The sequence below is a fragment of the Bombina bombina genome, chromosome 7 (assembly GCF_027579735.1).
Source record: "Bombina bombina isolate aBomBom1 chromosome 7, aBomBom1.pri, whole genome shotgun sequence".
NCBI lineage: Eukaryota > Metazoa > Chordata > Amphibia > Anura > Bombinatoridae > Bombina > Bombina bombina.
In genome coordinates this window covers 592,003,432-592,017,193 of record NC_069505.1, presented here as the reverse complement: position 1 = coordinate 592,017,193, position 13,762 = coordinate 592,003,432, and the positions used below count along the sequence as shown (strand labels likewise).

The following is a 13,762-nucleotide window of genomic DNA, read 5'->3' as shown; positions in this document are numbered from 1 at the left end:
CTCTCTGAACCTTTTTCTTAGTTCTTGTGCCTCTCTTTTAAAATCCTCCTCCTTACTGCAGTTTCTTCTCGCTCTTATGTACTGTCCCGTGGGTATACCTAATTTCTGTCTCTTTGGATGGAAGCTCTTCCATTCAAGAAGGCTAATTAGTTGATGTGCTTTTTCTATAAAGTTTAGCATTTAAAGAGCCATCATTTTCCTTTGTAATCAAAAGGTCTAGAAAAACAATATTGGTTTCGTCTATCGTGTGTGTATTTCATTCCTTATATATTATTGTTCAACTATATCATAAAGTTCAGAAAATCATTTTTGTTTCCAGACCACAGTATCAGCACATCATTGATGTACCGTAAGTACAGATCAATGTATTTCATGAATGGATTGACATCCTGGTTCAGGATGTTCATTTGTTCTATCCACCCCAGAAAAAGGTTGGCATATGTTGGTGCACAGCAGGTCCCCATTGCAGTACATCTTTTTTTGTATATACACTTTATCAAATAAAAAATAGTTATGCGTTAGGACGAATTCTAGCAGGTTAATGTCAAAATCATCCTTAGCACTTCCTTTTGGGTTTACAGTTTTTTTTTAATGTTTAACTGCCTTTATTCCTAGCTCATGCATGATGTTAAAGTCTTTCTACATCTATGCTCGCTAATAGAGTGTTGCCATCCACTACCATGTTTTCTAAGCAGTTCAGGACATCTTTTGTGTCGTGGACATATGATATTATTGTATGTACAAAGTTTCTGAGCTTTTTATCCAAACAAATGCTAACCTTTTCTGTAAGGCATCCATTGCCCGATACAATGGGCATACCTGGGGGGTTGTTTATGTTTTTGTGTATATTTATTAATCTTATATTGATGTTCATCCTTAGTGAATAATCTCTCATTGAATCCTCAGCCTAACATAGAGGTCAGCTCATTTGTGAACTTTTCTGTTGGATCTGTACTGATAATGCTGTAGTTCTCATTATTATCTAATATATGCTTGCACATTTTTAGGTAATTTTTGTTAGTCATGATTACTGTATTACCTCCCTTATCAGCATTTTTAGAGTGATGTTTGTATTATTTTTCAGTTCCATTAGGGCTGTTCTCTCTTTAAAACTCAGATTTTTGCCTAGTGTGCTTTTTGTGTTTAGGGCTTACAATTCAGTTGTTACTAGAGCAACACATTTTTCTATCGTAGGATATTTTGAGACCATTGGGATGAATGTACTTTTTTTCTTTAACTACACTCTTATTACCATCATCTAGGGGATTCTAATTTTCATTTAATAACTCGGGCATAGCCTGAACCATATTATGGTCTTTGTCTTCAATCCCCAGGTCATTGAGCTGATTTCTGCTTATATTTTTGTGATATTTGTGTAGTGCCAATTTTCTTGCAAATAGATGCGTGTCTTTAACCCAATCAAATTTAATGTATTTTGCTGTTGGTATGAAAGATAATCCCTTAGCTAATAGTGTATGATGTTCTTGTCTTAAAGGGACCAAAGACACATTTATTATCTGGAAGTCTTTCTTATCTTTTTTGTTTGTTGTGTGGTCTGCCCTTGTATTTCTGCCTTGTTCTTATTGTCCTTTTTGGGGGAACAGATCTTTCTCTAAGAAAAAAAAATCCTTGTAATGGCAGGCTCATTTAATGGAACTGAGGTGCCTATTGTTGTTGTAGGTGTTTATTCCTCCTCTGATGTGTCTGATTCAGTGGCTGAGCTATCTGACTAATTTATACTTTTCGATTTTCAGTATTGTGTCTCGGATTTCTTCTTTTATAATTGGATTTATATATGTTCCCTTTCTGAAGATCAGACCAATCTCTTTGTAACTTTCTACTTTTCATTTTACTAAGTTCTTCTTTAAGTTTGTCAATATGGAATTTTAGTTTTTGGATCAAGTGTATCAAATTCTTTATGCGTAATACTCTGTTAATTGCATTAGATCTAGTGAGCACTTTGATAGACTCTCTTGCCACCTTGATATAATTTTTTTTATCACTAATGTGAAAAAATTGCGCTAATTGTATGCGTAGGCCTCTGGGTACCAGCTTGTTTTTAACATAATTTTCAATACTAAAAATTTCCCAAAATGATTTACTTGTTTTTTTCATTATTTTAGCAATGTTTTTAAAGGCCTCTTCAATGTTCGTAGCTTGTGGGCATATATTCCCTACATTTAGGGTGAGCATTCTTTCTGCCTCTTGTTTCCATTGATCAAAGTCAATAGTTTAGGATACGTAACCCGCCATTGATACTTAAATATCCCACCTCACAGGGCGCAAATTCAAATGTGAATTAAATCACAAAAAAGTAATATTACATTAGGGATCCAAAAAAGGAATTGGGACTTTAAAGCCCAGTGCTGGATTACACACTATTACAGTAAATAATTTAAAGATTAAAAGATACACTTTATTAACATATATGTAACACATACATTTAAAATATACAGCTAGTTCACCAGATGCTAGTGGGTAAATCACTTCCACTTCCTAAATGTTAATCTGGTATCCAGCAGCTGGACACTAGATTAACTTTTAGGAAGTGGAAGTGATTTACCCACTAGCATCTGGTGAACTAGCTGTATCTTTTAAATGTATGTGTTTCATATATGTTAATTAAGTGTATCTTTAAATCTTTATATAATTTAACTTAAAAGGCAAAGACAGATGTTTAGACTTGGAAGTAACATCCGCAGACCAAGATTTTAGCCACAGAGCTCTGCGACCTAGAACCGCAAAGCTAGAAATTTTGGCTCCCAGCCTAACAACTTGCATGCTGGCATCACAGATAAAGGTATTAGCCAGCTTTAGAGCTTTGATCCTATCCTGGATCTCCTCCATGGTAGTCTCCTATGAAACAAGATCAGACAAGGAGTCGCACCAATAAGAAGCTGCCCCTGCAACCGTAGCAATACTTGCAACTGGTTGCTATTGTAAACCCTGATGAATATACATATTTCTTAAATAAGCTTCCAGTTTCTTATCCATAGGGTCCTTGAACAAGGAACTATCCTCAAGGGGAATAGTTGTTCTTTTGGCTAGAGTAGTTATAGCGCCCTCTACCTTAGGTACGGTGTGCCATGAATCATGCAACAGGAAACATCTTTTAAAAAACAGGGGACGAATAATTTGCACAGGAGGAATACTTTGAGCCTCCAAGCAATATAAACATTTATTAAATGAGGGATCCAAATTTATTTCAGATTCCATTCTGCTAAAAATTGATTCCCAACTAAAAGGACTTAAAATAAAAAACTCCTATTATCACACACAAGAAAATGGCTGGCTGAGAAGAAATTTTGAATTTATTAAATACAAAGGCACCATATACCTCAGCAGTGCTGAGGACTCACCAACTTCTGGGACCAGGAACGATTCCCACTAGCAGACTAGGACGATTTGCTAGTAAAGGCAGTATACAGATCTCAAGTCCGTCGAAGACACTCAGTTTGGTATTTAGATCAAACAACTTGCTTAGGACGCTCCTCTCTCCACAACCGATAAATGGAAACTGCAGAGCGGAGGGGGATCATGTGATTGCAACCAAAATTTTTTCTGCAACATAGAAAACGAGCGTGATTACGCTGCGCTGAACTTCCTAAAGTCTCCAACTGATTAACCCCTTAATGACCACAGCACTTTTCCATTTTCTGTCCGTTTGGGACCAAGGCTATTTTTACATTTTTGCGGTGTTTGTGTTTAGCTGTAATTTTCCTCTTACTCATTTACTGTACCCACACATATTATATACCGTTTTTCTCGCCATTAAATGGACTTTCAAAATCTACAATTATTTTCATCATATCTTATAATTTGCTATAAAAAAAATACAAAATATGATGAAAAAAACCAAAAAAAACCCACTTTTTCTAACTTTAACCCCAAAATCTGTTACACATCTACAACCACCAAAAAACACCCATGCTAAATAGTTTCTAAATTTTGTCCTGAGTTTAGAAATACCCAAAGTTTACACGTTCTTTGCTTTTTTTGCAAGTTATAGGGCAATAAATACAAGTAGCACTTTGCCATTTCCAAACCACTTTTTTTCAAAATTAGCGCTAGTTACATTAGAACACTGATATCTTTCAGGAATCCCTGAATATCCCTTGACATGTATATATTTTTTTTTAGAAGACATCCCAAAGTATTGATCTAGGCCCATTTTGGTATATTTCATGCCACCATTTCACCGCCGAATGCGATCAAATAAATTTTTTTTTCACTTTTTCACAAATTTTTTCACAAACTTTAGGTTTCTCACTGAAATTATTTACAAACAACTCATGAAATTATGGCATAAATGGTTGTAAATGCTTCTCTGTGATCCCCTTTGTTCATAAATAGCAGACATATGTGGCTTTGGCTTTGCTTTTTGGTAATTAGAAGGCTGCTAAATGCCACTGCGCACCACACGTGTATTATGCCCAGCAGTGAATGGGTTAATTAGGGAGCATGTAGGGAGCTTCTAGGGTTAATTTTAGCTCTAGTGTAGTGTAGTAGACAACCCCAAGTATTGATCTAGGCCCATTTTGGTATATTTCATGCCACCATTTCACCGCCAAAAGCAATCAAATAAAAAAAAAATTGTTCGCTTTTTCAAACTTTAGGTTTCTTAATAAAATTATTTACAAACAGCTTGTGCAATTATGGCACAAATGGTTGTAAATGCTTCTCTGGGATCCCCTTTGTTCAGAAATAGCAGACATATATGGCTTTGGCGTTGCTTTTTGGTAATTAGAAGGCCGCTAAATGCTGCTGCGCATCACATGTGTATTATGGCCAGCAGTGAAGGGGTTAATTAGGGAGTTTGTAGGGAGCTTGCAGGTTTAATTTTAGCTTTAGTGTAGAGATCAGCCTCCCACCTGACACATCCCACCCCCTGATCCCTCCCAAACAGCTCTCTTCCCTCCCCCACCCCACAATTGTCCCCGCCATCTTAAGTACTGGCAGAAAGTCTGCCAGTACTAAAATAAAAGTTATTAAAAAAAATAAAAAATTTTTTATAGCATATTTACATATGCTGCTATGTAGGATCCCCCCTTAGCCCCCAACCTCCCTGATCCCCCCCAAAATAGCTCCCTAACCCTCCCCCTCTGCCTTATTGGGGCCATCAGTTTGCAAATAAAAATGTTTTTTTATTACTTGTTTTTATTTGTTTCTGTAGTGTAGCTTCCCCCCCCAAAGTCCAATATCCCACCAGCCAAACCGATCACCAAATAAATATAATTCCCCCCTTGATCCCCACTTCTAACTAAAAATTTTCTGTAGCGTAGTGGTTCCCACCCGCTCCCTCCCCGTGCACGCGCCCGCCCGGCCTCCCCGTGCACGTGCGCGCCCCCCGGTCGTCCCCGCCCCCGACCCCGCCCCCCTCCGCATCACAAAGGCCATCGATGGCCGCCACCCGCCTCCCACACCGGCTCCCACCCACCAACGAACTTAGCCGTTAATGTCCGGTGCAGAGAGGGCCACAGAGTGGCTCTCTCTGCATCGGATGGCTAAAAATGGTTATTGCAGGATGCCTTGATATCGAGGCATCACTGCAATAACCGAAAAGCAGCTGGAAGCGAGCAGGATCGCTTCCAGCTGCTTTCCACACCGAGGACGTGCAGGGTACGTCCTCAGGCGTTAACTGCCTTTTTTGAGGACGTACCCTGCACGTCCTCGGTCGTTAAGGGGTTAAACGACCTAGATCGCTTCTAACGTACCCCACACAAAACTATAAATAATAATAATGGTAAAAACAAGTAGCCCAAAAAAAGATCCACTGTCATGCTAGCCTGATAAATACAGTTTTAATTAACCCCTTTACCTCTAGCAATGTACAGTGCCCTGTTAGTGTGCCCTTAGAAATATATCCCTAAATATATATGAGATATAATGTCCCATTAATATCCACTGAGGTATTATCCTCCAAAGAGCCCTTCTCACCTAGAAGAGAAAAAAGCACTTACCTGTGGATCCAGCTGCAGGGCAGAGAACAGCTTCTTAGGTGTGTCGGATTTATCCACCTCATACAGGGACCTGTAGAAAAAAGAAAAACAGAGTAGCCAACCCTGGTTTTCTATAAAAGGGGTAGCATTGATGTTAGAAGTTAAGCAAAGAGCACCTCGCCGTCTTCTAACTGCTACAAGCCACTATTACTCTTGCTAAAGAGAATTACATGGACACAGCATAGCCCCCAATCCTTACTTGCAGGGAAAAGTACCCATTAAAGGATTAAATATCTTCAGACACCATCTTCGCACATCCAATGATAAAGGCAAAGAATATCTGGGGAATATGCGTAATGAGAGTGACACTTAACAGCTCTGCTGGAGTGTTCTTCGCCTCCTCCTGCAGGCCAGGAGTTGAATTCCCACTAGTAATTGGAATGGATTCGTGGACTCTCCATGCCATTGGAAAGAAAGGTAAGTATTTTTAAAATACGCTGCAATGTAAACTTTCATGAATGAAAGTGCCGCTGTTTTTAATAGTATTTTTAATAACCGGGTACTGATTCATGAAAATTTTCATTCACTTTAATATTTTCTGGAAGAACAGCAAATGACCAGTACATCTATAGTAGTTGACGTGTAAAGAATGGATCACAGCTGAGGAAATTATTTTCTGCATCGTATTTTACAGAGTGGGCACAATCCAGCAGTGCGTGTTTGGGATGTGGCTGAGAAAGTTGTGATTTCTGAATTGTTGGGGCATAAATATGGAGTGTCTTGCGTGCGCTTTTCTTCAGACATGAAGTACGTTGTGTCCGTTGGCTATCAGCATGACATGGTCATCAACGTCTGGGACTGGAAGGTAAATATGTCAGGCTTTGTATTCTGTAGTTTGCTTTAGAAAATGAAAGTAAAGTGCTGTTACTTTTCTGTCTCTTTAAGGAAGCATCATGCTGCAATAACAAACTTCTCTATTTTTTTTAGAGTGTGTATATATATATCTAAGTTTCGGACTAGCAATGCCCTATAAGTCTGGAGGTGAACATAGCTTTTTAGCCAATCAGGAGGAGCATATGTGCGTAGCTGCCAATCATCTGCTTTGTTCACTTCAGGATCACTAGGGCATTGCCACTTTAGAGCTTTTTTGTTTTGTTTAACCCCTTATTTCAGCTTATGTTTAATCTTGCCTGCATAATGGAAACAGTCTGCTATACAGTATACTACTTTGTATGTATAAGATCATGATTTACATACAGATTGTTGTGCTGATAAAAATCATCTGTTATTAGTCACAACAAATAAAACTTACGCTTTTGGTACTATATAAGAAGAGTTTAAATGACTACATAGTTATTCTGTACTTTTATTTAATTATTCAATAGCTTGTTGCTAAATTAATTTTTTTTTTTTTTTGTTTAAATAATTTTTTATTGAGGTTTATGATACAAGGACATACAAATACAAATACAGGTGAAACTGCTATATAACAACAAGAAACAGCATCATACAGTGAGCACATTTGTGGCAGAAAGCTCAGTAGCTATCAATATCAAGTCAATAATAGTATAATATGCAGTAGTTTCTAATGTCAAGATGATAGTAGACGATAGTATGTCATGCGTAGAGTCCCAAGACTAAGCAAACCTCATACATTTTTTACTTTTAGGTATTATAACGTTTCATTAATAGTTAAGAAACAGTAGAACATGGTGCATACGCACTTATCAAAATGTATATTAACATCAAGCTTATGATGAGAAACAGAGAAATCCAGCATATGCATTACATACATAAGAGAAATTACATTATATAAGGGGAATAGGAGAAGAGTGATAAAGGATAAAAAATAGATATGATATATCATCAAAGAGTGTTTGTTTGCTCTCCTTTCTCTCAATAAAATGGTTAGTATACGCTATATTGCTGAGAGAGAGACAATGTTAAAGATAGAGAACATAGTTATTTATATAATACTAATAATTGCGGTTATTCACAAGGGAACCGCGAATTAAGTATCTGGTCTAATCATAAAGAACCAGAATACTATACAGTAAGGGGGGGGGGGAGGTAGTTATTTGAATGATTATACGAAGATATGTATCCTGGGAGCCAAAAGGCTCATTGTGTGTCAGGGAGGAGTTACTTAAATAAATGTAGGAGGGATAGGAGTAGATAAGCTGTAGTAACACTGGGCACTATCCTCGTGTATATATAGTCACAAGAACATGTTGATTAACTATAAGGGGATAAGAGTGAGCTGATTTTATCCGCTAGCAGGGAAATTATATGTAACATAACTATGGGAACAAAAGGCCTTAAGGATTGTGAACATTATATTTTCACGTACTCTCACGCCCAGCTTTAAGTGATATAAGACAGTTAGGCTGAGCTATAAAAAGGCATAAATTGCCACAGCTGGTACATTCCAATGAGACCAAGTAAAGTGGACCCAATATTAAATAATTGGACCTTCGGTGTTAGCATGTTAGAAGACAATACTGTATGATTAGATCCTGCACCTGGGCACGGGCCCTATGACCATTAGCAGGGAGATCAGTTAAATTATAAGTTAGATAAGTCCCAATGAGTTGCTAAATTAATTTCAATGAAAGATGCTCAGTTTGCGTTTCTTTCTCATGTTCACCCAGGCAAACAAAGTGGTTGCAAAAAACAAAGTTTCCAGCAAGGTAACCGGTCTGTGCTTTTCAGAGGATAACAGTTATTTTGTGACTGTTGGCAATCGTCATGTAAAGTTCTGGTATATGGAAACTCCCCCCAAAAATGAGGTAAGTCTGCAGTGACTGAACATACATTGTACTCTGTTTGCTGATAGTCTTCGTCTCTGAGTGGCAGCAGCCTGTGCAAGCTTGAAGGACCACCCAATGCAGTAGAATTGCATAATTAACAAGTACATAATAAAAAGACAATGATTTAACATCTGCTCTGAATTTCACATAAGCAGTAGATTTTTTTTTTTTTTTTTTATTATGACAAATTCATTTTTTCTCCCATTTTCCGGCCCCCTGTATCATGTGACAGACATCAGCCAATCACAGACTAGTATACGTATACCCTGTGAGCTTCTGCACATGCTCAGTAGGATCTTATTCCCCAGAAAGTGTGACTATAAAAAGACTGCGCAAAATTTGATAATGGATGTAAATTGGAAAGTGTCTTAAAACTGCTGCTCTATCTGAATCATAAAAGTTTATTTTTATTTGAGTGTCCCTTTAAATCAAACATTAAAAACTTTTTAGCTCACAAACCTTAGCAGATGTTTAACCTTTTAACGCCGTTAGGACGTTGTATTCCGTCCAAATTTTGCTGGGCTTTAGAGCCGAAGGATGGAATAAAATGTCCTAACCGCTTGGCTTTCCTGAAGCCACTGGCACTTCCCTGATGGGGTTGCGGTCTGGAGGGCGTGCCTAGCATCATAGGAACACCCCCTGACACGATCCCATCATTAAAATCTCGTGATCGCGTGTACGATCGTGAGATTTTAATTTGTTTACATCAGAACAGTTGTTCCGATGTAGACAGGTTAACCCAGATACTAAAGGGTTAAAAAAACATCTTTCCTTGCTCTAGATCTACATAAGGAAGTCTACAAAAACTTTGTCCACAATCTATATAGTTGGACAGCCCTGCTCTATTAAAACAGTGTTCTCACACACAGGTTGCCAAGTCAGTATTTTTAGTCATGTGGCAATTTGGTACCTGGTGTTTAACTTTAGAATTTTCATATAGAGCATTTTTAGCTGCAGAGGACATTTATAAGTGGAGGTACTGCTAATGAAACCTCTTTTTAAAAGATGCTTTAAAACACACGCATTTTTCATCAAGACCGAAACTTTAATTAAAAATATAATTATTAAGATTTAAAATTATTGTATGAATATTATAGATCACTATTTCTCTTGTTAAGTGTATCCAGTCCACGGATCATCCATTACTTATGGAATATATTCTCCTTCCCAACAGGAAGCTGCAAGAGTCCACCCACAGCAAAGCTGCTATATAGCTCCTCCCCTAACTGCCATATTCAGTCATTCTCTTGCAAGCCTCAACATAGATAGGAGGTTGTGAGAGTCTGTGGTGCTTTCTACTTAGTTTATTCTTCAATCAAAAGTTTGTTATTTTTAAATGGCACCGGAGTGTGCTGTTTATCTCAGGCAGTATTTGGAAGAAGAATCTGCCTGCGTTTTTCTATGATCTTAGCAGACGTAACTAAGATCCATTTGCTGTTCTCACACATTCTGAGGAGTGAGGTACTTCAGAGGGGGAATGGCGTGCAGGTTTTCCTGCAGATAAGGTATGTGCAGTAAAATATTTTTCTAGGAATGGAATTGACTAAGAAAATACTGCTGATACCGAAGTAATGTAAGTAAAGCCTTAAATGCAGCGATAGCGACTGGTATCAGGCTTATTAATAGAGATACATACTCTTGTAAAAATGTGTTTTAAAACGTTTGCTGGCATGTTTAATCGTTTTTTAACATATGTTTGGTGATAAAACTTATTGGGGCCTAAGTTTTTTCCACATGGCTGGCTTAAATTTTGCATAGAAACAGTTTCCTGAGGCTTTCCACTGTTATAGTATAAAAGTTACAGTTGGTGCAGTTAAAATTACAAACAGTGACATTCAGCTTCCCTCAGCAGTCCCCTGCATGCTATAGGACATCTCTGAAGGGCTCAAAAGGGCTTCAAAAGTAGGAGCTGTTATGACTGTTTAAAACATATTTTTCGTTTTGTTAATCTGTTTTTTGTATTAAGGGGTTAATCATCCATTTGCAAGTGGGTGCAATGCTCTGCTAACTTGTTACATACACTAAAAATTTTGTTAGTTTAACTGCCTTTTTTCACTGTTATTTCAAATTTTGGCAAAATTTGTTTCTCTTAAAGGCACAGTAACGTTTTATATATTTGCTTGTTAACTTGATTTAAAGTGTTTTCCAAGCTTACTAGTCTCATTATTAGTCTGTTCTAACATGTCTGACATAGAAGAAGCTCTGTGTTCATTATGTTTTAAAGCCATGGTGGAACCCCATCTTAGAATGTGTACCAGATGTACTGATTTCATGTTAAACAATAAAGATCATTTTTTGTCTTTAAAAACATTATTACCAGAGGATTCTGTCGTGGGGGTAGTTATGCCGACTAACTCTCCCCACGTGTCAGACCTTTTGACTCCCGCTTTAGGGATTCACGCTCAAATGGCGCCAAGTACATCAAGGGCACCCATAGCGTTTCTTTACCAGGGGATTCTGTCGAGGGGAAAGTTATGCCGACTAACTCTCCCCACGTGTCAGACCCTTCGACTCCCGCTTCAGGGACTCACGCTCAAATGGCGCCAAGTACATCAAGGGCGCCCATAGCGTTTATTTTACAAGACATGGCAAAGGTGGTGAATAATATTCTGGCAGCAGTATTAGTCAGACTACCTGAAATTAAGGAAAGCAGTTAGCTCTGGGGGTAGATACAGAGCATACAGACGCTTTAAGAACCATGTATGATACTACCTCACAATATGCTTAGTCTGTGGGTGATTTTTTTTTTTTTTTTTTGACTCAGGGAAGATGATTTAACCTGATTCTGATATTTCTACATTTAAAATTTATGCTTGAGAACCTCCACTTGTTGCTCAGGGAGGCTTTGGCTGCTCTGAATGAATGTGTACAATCGCAGGGCCAGAGAAATTGTGTAGACTGGATAAATAATATGCAGTGCCGGTGTGTACTGATGTTTTTCCAATACCTAAAGAGGTTTACTAAAAAATTTTTTTAATAAGGAATGGGATAGACCAGGTGTGCCGTTCTCTTCCCCTCCTATTTTTTAGAAGAATGTTTTCTAATAGTTACCACCACACGGGACTTCTGGCAGACAGTTCCTAAGGTGGAGAGAAGAGTTTCTACTCTAGCTAAGCGTACCACTACCTCTGACGAGGACAGTTGTGCTTTTTAGATCCAATGGATAAAAAATGTTTATTCAACAGGGTTTTATCCTGCAGCCCCTTGCATACATTGCTTCTGTCACTGCTGCTGCGGCGTTCTGGGTTGAGTCTCTTGATGAGGCTTTACAGTTAAGCGACTCCATTGGATGAATATATTTGACAAGCTTATGCTAGCCAATTCCTTTGTTTTCTGATGCCTTGTTCATTTGACTAGACTAACGGCTAAGAATTCTGTTTTTTACTATACTGGCGCGCAGAGCGCTATGGCTTATATCATGGTCAGCTGTCGTGACTTTAATAAATAAGCTACTTAACTTCCCTTCAAGGGGCAGACCCTATTCGGGCCTGGTTTGAAGGAGATTATTGCTTATATCACTGGAGGAAAAGGTCATGCCCTTCCTCAGGATAGGTCTAAATCAAGGGCAAAAAAAAAAAAAAAAAAAAAAGTCTAATTTTCGTACCTTTTAAAAACTTCAGGGGCAGGTGTGGCATCCTCTTCCTCTAAGGCAAAACAAGAGGGAATTTTTGCTCAGTCCAAGGCGGTCTGGAGACAATCGGACCTGGATAAAAGATAAGCAGGCCAAGGAGCCTGCTGCTGCCTCTAAGGCAGCATGAAGGAACGGACCCCTATCCGGTAACGGATCCTATAGGGGCAGACTTTCATTCTTTGCCCAGGCGTGGGCAAGAAGATGCCCAGGATCCCTAGGCATTGGAATTTATATCCCAGAGATATCTTCTGGATTTCAAAGATTCCCCCCCAAAAAAAGGGGAGATTTCGCCTTTCACAATTATCTGCAAACCAGATAAAGAAGGAGGCATTCTTACATTGTGTACGAGATCCATCCAGTTCCAAGAGAGGAACAGGGACAGAGTTTTTACTCAAATCTGTTTGTGGTTCCCAAGGAGAGGGAACCTTCAGACCTATTTTGGATCTAAAGATCTTAAACAAATTCCTCAGAATTCCATCATTTAAGATGGAAACTATTCGTACCATCTTAACTATGATCCAGGAGAGTCAATAGAGGACTACAATGGATTTGAAGGATGCTTATCCTCACATTGTGATGCATAAAGATCACCATCGTTTTTCAGGTTTGCTTTTCTAGACAGGCATTACCAGTTTGTAGCTCTTTCCTTTGGGATATCTACAGCCCCAAGAATCTTTATGGAGGTTCTGGGGTCGCTTTGGCGGTCCTTAGACCGCGGGGCATAGAAGTGGCCCCTTATTTAGACGACATCCTGATACAGGCGTCAAACATCCAAATTGCCCAGTCTCATACGGACGTAGTACTGGCATTTCTTGAGATCACATGGGTGGAAAGTGAACAAGGAAAGAGTTCTCTATCCCCAATCTCAAGGGTTTCCCTCCTAGGGACTCTGATAGATTCTGTAGAAATGAAAAATTTACCTGACGGAGTCCAGGTTGTCAAAGTTTCTAAATTTCTGCCGTGTTTTTTTTTTCATCCCATCCGCGCCCTTCGGTGGCTCAGTACATGAATGAAATCGGCTTAATGGTAGCGGCAAGGGACATAGTACCGTTTGCACGTCTACATTTCAGACCGCTGCAACTATGCATGCTCAGTCAGAGGAACGGGGATTACACAGATTTGTCCCCCTGTTAAACCTGGACCAAGAGACCAGAGATTCTCTTCTCTGGTGACTATGTCGGGTCCATCTGTCCAAGGGTATGACCTTCCGCAGGTCAGATGGGACAATTGTTACAATAGATGCCAGCCTTTTAGGTTGGGATGCAGTCTGGAACTCCCTGAAGGCTCAGGGATAGTGGACTTAGGAGGAGACCCTCCTTCTAATAAATATTCTGGAACTGGGAGTGATATTCCATGCTCTTCAGACTTGGCCTCAGTTAGCA

General features: G+C 38.8%; 1 protein-coding gene across 1 annotated transcript in view; it reads left to right on the top strand.

Moving 5' to 3' along the window:
* LOC128636624 (WD repeat-containing protein 62-like) overlaps nucleotides 1–13,762 on the top strand; it is a 368,449-nt gene that overhangs the window by 18,119 nt on the left and 336,568 nt on the right. Inside the window, 2 exon segments of the mRNA XM_053689615.1 lie at nucleotides 6,634–6,804; nucleotides 8,591–8,728. Of these exon segments, the coding sequence (XP_053545590.1) occupies nucleotides 6,634–6,804; nucleotides 8,591–8,728 (309 nt within the window).